The sequence below is a fragment of the Oryzias melastigma genome, linkage group LG11 (genome assembly GCF_002922805.2).
Source record: "Oryzias melastigma strain HK-1 linkage group LG11, ASM292280v2, whole genome shotgun sequence".
In the NCBI taxonomy this organism is placed as follows: domain Eukaryota; kingdom Metazoa; phylum Chordata; class Actinopteri; order Beloniformes; family Adrianichthyidae; genus Oryzias; species Oryzias melastigma.
This window is the reverse complement of record NC_050522.1, coordinates 4,337,326-4,342,803: the sequence shown is the minus strand read 5'-3', so window position 1 is coordinate 4,342,803 and position 5,478 is coordinate 4,337,326. Positions and strand designations below refer to the sequence as shown.

General features: G+C 38.2%; 1 protein-coding gene across 1 annotated transcript in view; it reads right to left on the bottom strand.

The window, feature by feature from the left end:
* The window catches only part of zgc:92360 (uncharacterized protein LOC436988 homolog), an 18,780-nt gene that overhangs the window by 11,444 nt on the left and 1,858 nt on the right, over positions 1 to 5,478 (bottom strand). Inside the window, exons 3-4 of the mRNA XM_024259314.2 lie at positions 1,625 to 1,755; positions 697 to 788 (exon numbers count right to left, since the gene is read on the bottom strand). Coding sequence (XP_024115082.1) covers positions 697 to 788; positions 1,625 to 1,755 — 223 coding nt within the window. The remainder of the gene's footprint in view (positions 1 to 696; positions 789 to 1,624; positions 1,756 to 5,478) is intronic.

Genomic DNA, 5,478 nt, shown 5'->3' with positions numbered 1-5,478 from the left:
TGTTTAAAAAAAACCCCAAGTATGGGTTAAATGTGTATTTTGAGTTCAAGTAATGTTGAAAGAACAATATAAAAGTTAATGATAGCAGACAAAAGAGGGGTAAGAACAAAAGACTATCTTCATTGAAGTGGTAAAGGAAAACATGAAAGGGGGTTGGCATGAAATCTCTGAAAGATTGAGTGAACCCAGCAGACAAGACATGCTTGCAGTGCTTCTCAACATAGTCAATGGTTTCTTTAATTTGAGCTCAGTATAATAAAGGTGAGGAGTAGCTCCTCCCACATCATATTTATGAACACACTTTTGGATGAGCGTCAAGAAGCAAACATGAAAACAGAGGCGAAGGAAGCAATTTGGCTGCAAAAATCATGTCCAAGGTGAATGTGTTCATCTTCTTTAACTCATGGGAACTAAAAACCCATTCAAAAAAACGATCTATCTCACTTCAACCCTTTAACAAAGGAGACGTCACCAGCAGCACCAATAAAGAACATGCTCTTTAACATTCCGTAACTTGATTGTAGACAGTTTACTACAGCACAATATTACATATCAGTCTAAAGCTGCATAACTGCATAACATTTTTAAATAGATAATTATTAAACCCCAGTAAATGTAAATATAGCACACAATGGTAAAAAAAAAATACTCAGAAGACATAGAGGATTTAGAGAATTCCCCAGTATAGTTACTCACTGGCAGTCCTTGTGGTTTGGTATGTAGTAGTAGACTGGAACAGTAGCCTCATATATCTTCTTTGTTACCTCGTTACCATTCTTAGCCAAGAGCTATTAAAGTACAAACACAAGTATTTCAGGCAACAAAAGATTATAAAAGCACATAAAAAGTCATTACCAAATAATGATACGACAAACAGAAAATAAATAAGTAAACAGATGCTTTCGAAAATGTGCTTGACTCCCAGAAATGTGAAAACATTCTTCAGAATAGTTGTATACTTATTAATTTAGAGACAACTCTTGAGCTAATTTAACCCCAGCAGTGTCACTATAAATCGTGGTGCTTTGTTGTACATTTATGACCGAGCAGCTACACTTGTACTTCTACACTGTTTACCTTTGTTAATGGCTATTAAATCAATTCATGGTTTGCTTGATATATTAACCTGATAAGTGAATCATTAACAAATTGATGGAAGTGGAGATGCTTAGTAAAAAAATTAAGTCACAACAATTCCGTTTGGTCAGAGTTTATGTCTCCTTATGAAGGGCTTTGTTTGCACATCTCACCAAAACTCTGGTGCTGACCAACTAAGAATGAAGGAAAATAAACAAAAGTACAAAAAGAAAAGAGCGTGTGGTTTTACATGCTAGTTTGTTGTCTTTGGTTCATCCTTCACAGCTTAAGCCACGATAGAAAACCATTTACAATAGGTAATTTTTTCCTTAAAACTTCAAGCCAAATCGAATTCTCCAGCCCACCTAAATGACCTTGGATTAGAGGTAGAAATGTTTTTTTTTTTACATATGAATTATGCAAAATCAGTTGTAAGATGCAATAATAGATTTCAAAACACTGTTTTGAGGCAATTTTCAGTCAGAAACAATCAAACTATTACACAGAACTAAAACACGTGAATGTAAGGTCATGTAACGCCACTGACCTCAAGCTCATAATCCTCCCAGTGGGACAAGCACACAGACTTGACCTTGCTGATTTCTGGGATATTACGGTGGATCCCAGAGCAGGCCAGACAAATGAACACACCCAGGGAACATGAGGCCCATTCTGGATCTACAAGTAAAGGCAGGGTTAGCAACTTAATGTCAAAAGAAGCATGGCACTTTCAAATGAAAAAAGAGTGGTCAGACAATCAACAAAACCTGTACAGAAAAAAAAATATGTTTTTTCCATGTCTTTTAGAAATAAGTTGGTGATTAATGCTTATTTTTTATTTAAATATAAGTTTTTTGAAACTTGTATTTTATTGTTTTGTTTTTCTATTTTCATACAGCAGATGAATATCTAAGTTTTCAACATCAGAACACAGTAGATTTATAAAAAGTGTTCATCAAATGTTAATTTTTATTGGGTTTTTACTTCGGCAAAGAAGCAATGTCGTATATTGCGTTTTAAGACCCACTCCAGTCATCTTCTGATCTATTATCTTAGCACGGGGGTCAGCAACCTGCGGCTCCGGAGCCGCATGCGGCTCTTTAAGCACTGCCTTGCGGGTCATTGGCGCTTTTTCAAAAATTTTTGAAAACGAAAAAAAAAAAATGTTGGTGGGAAATATATTTTTTGTTTTAATACGATTTCTGTTGGAGTACAAACATGACACAAACATACTTTACGTTTTCCAATTGTTGTGAGATGAGTGTAGATGCTTCCACGCCGTCTGAGTCAGCGCGCAATCAAGCCACACCCTCAATGAAAAGTCAATGCAAACGCGCGCACACCAGAATTCCTCCCCGTGCGTCTGGAGCGCACGTGAGCGCACGTTGCTACGCTGGTTTTGAAGTCGGGTCGTGAGCTCCACGTACAAATCGGCACGCATTGAGCGCGCTGAATCTTCAATCCGGTTCAAGATTTCCACGCAAAGTCGCAGCAGCTCAGAGCTCTGACCAATCAAGGAGCCGGATTTGGGAGCTGCTTGTGGGCGGAGTCTGCTTCAAAGCACAGAAGTGCCAAATGTGATCACGAAGGAGAAATAATTCATTACAGTTTGTGTCCGGTCAGGTTAATATGACACCAAGATGAGATGAGCGCTAATGAACAGTAGAAGAAGAATAGAAGAAGAATCTCCTCCCCACCACTGCGTGCGTGACCGCGCTGCTCCGGTGTGGATACCACCTGCTGAGCGCGGCGATGTGCATTTCTCATCCACCGGCCGCGTGCGGTGCGTGGCGGGAAGGAGATTCTCCTTCTATTGTATTTTTACTGTTCATTAGCGCTCATCTGCATCTACAACAGGGAGAACCGAAAGTAAAAGTGTTGAAAATCCCCCAAATCTTTCTAAAGACTTTTGTTTTCACAACTCTGACCTTTTAAATGTCTGACTAAAAAACTCACGCGCTCCAGACTTGGAGGGCTGGAATTTAGGTGTGCACGCGTATATATTGACTCTTCATTGAAAGTGTACTCTTTATTGACGCGGTCAGTGTGGAAGCACCTTAAAGGTGCACGTTACATTTTTGTGTTTTTTTTTCAAATCCTCAAAATAAAATGACATCAAAAATCGTATTTCTTTATTGCATTTCTTTAATTTCATCAAAGCAATGAAACAAACTCTAATTAATTCATGTTGTAGTGATGGTTTCAGGCACGCTGTGCTTGCTGTCGGTCTGGCAGCGCAATGAATTGTGGGTTACCCGTTCTTTAGCCAGTCTGACTGGAATTGGATTTAAGTTTGGGTTTTCCTCAATGTGTTTTGTTGTCTGACTGTTGAACATTTATGATTTTGTCCTGTTATGTTTGAATTCTTCCTGCACCTGGAGTGAGAATGAGGGAGAGACTGATGACGACCCCCTCTCCTTTTGTCATTGAGGGATGTTAAAATAATATCTTGTAAGTTCATTATGAGGCGGTTCAGCTTTTGTCAGACAGTTTGACGCTGCAATTCCTCTTTAACTTGTCATGAGACCAAATTAGAGGCTTACATGACGCGAGGACACGCAGCAGGAGAAATAATCGTTTAATCTCAGACGTGATTATTCGACACATTCTCCATGTGTTACCTTCATTGTAAGACTTATATAAAGCATTTCAATTTATGCAGCTCCAGACATATTTGTTTTTAAATATATTGGTCCAAAGTGGCTCTTTCAACATTTTGGGTTGCTGACCCCTGTCTTAGCATTTCAGTGTTTTTTTTGTTTATTATGATGCGTTTTCAGCCAAAAAAAAAAAAAAACTCTGCTGCTTTCCAGGAAAATTTTTCTGCAGTGGCAGAAATTCAATAGAAATTCACCTCCGGACTGTTGGCACAAAGCAACCACGCCCCAGCTGTTCTTATCACCCATACCTGAAAGCTCTCTGTTTCTCCTGGTAGCTTACAGCCCCTCACACCCACAACCTAACATAAGCAGTGCAACAAAAATGATGAGCAGTATTGGAAATATCCAACCATACAGTTTTAAGCTACATGCCAGCATGTTTGCATGTTCTCCCTGTGCATGGGTGTGTATTCTCCCAGTACTACAGCTTCCTCCCATTGTCCAAAAACATGCTTCATAGCTTAATTGGTGACTCTAAATTGTCCCTAGATGTGTATGGTTGTGTGATTGTGGCCCTGTGACCAGTTTTGCTGATAGAAACTAATATATCTAACAAATAAAGTGCACCATGACAAAAATCCATGGAGAAATAAAAAGGGCGACGAAGCAGATGACCTGACAAGGAAGAACCAAAAACCAGACCTTTAATATAATGAGAGTGATTAATTGAAATGAAGATAAACCTGTAACTGGTGTGACTGCCAAACAGAATGTGACCTAGAACCAAAACATAGCTGACAAAAACCAAGCCAAAGTTCACAATCATCACACCAAAATGCAATTTAAAGCTTTATTTTCTTCATCAGAAAAATACCACAAGAACATGATAAAAATACCCAAAACACTATATTGTCATTGAAGTTGGTCTGAATTCCATTAGAATCCAGGGCACTGGAAAGTCCAGCACTATCTAGTCTTTGTTTGTATGGAGTAGTGAGAAAATTCCGACATTGACAAAGACTTCCTGGTGGTAGTGCAAGACTGCTGCCAGTTAACCTAATTCTTGTCCGCTTTACTTGGAAGATGGCTTTCGTTTGATCTGAAAATGCCGATCATACCTTCCTGGTAGCATTCTTGCACTTTCACAATGAAAATAGCTTGTTGTTGAGAGACATCTTTTTAGATAGAGTAACATCATTAGAGATGGGTCATTGTTTCTTTCTTCCTGTAGATAGGAGTTTAGGTTGAGTTCAGGTGCTTTATAAAGAAAGATTACATTTAAAACAACTCATGTAGAAGAGCACAAAGAATTAGGGCTGGGAATCACTGGGTAGCTTGGGATTCGATGCGATACTTGGCTCACCTTGCGATACTGCGATAATTGGTAAAAAAAAAAAAAAAAGATCTCTAATAACTCACATTAAATAGAAGAACACATTTTTGGGGAGGAAATATATCCTCATTTATGTTTTAGCTTGAACACAATCATAATAAACAACTTGTGTCTTATTTATTAGAAACCGTTGTAAGTCTAAGTAATACTATGTATTTGACTAGCAAAAACACCAATTGAATTTGAATTATTTGTAAAAATTCAATCACCAAAGGATGACGAATATAACATTTTACAGCCCCTTCAAACAATAATTATAGATCAATACTTGATGGGAACCCATTGAGAATCAATCACAGGAGTAAATATCGCGATATCGATTTTTTTGGCACACCCCTACAAAAAATGTTTTAAGAAAGTACTAAATCTAAGCCAAACATACATTTGAGCAAGGCTTAACCAACGCCC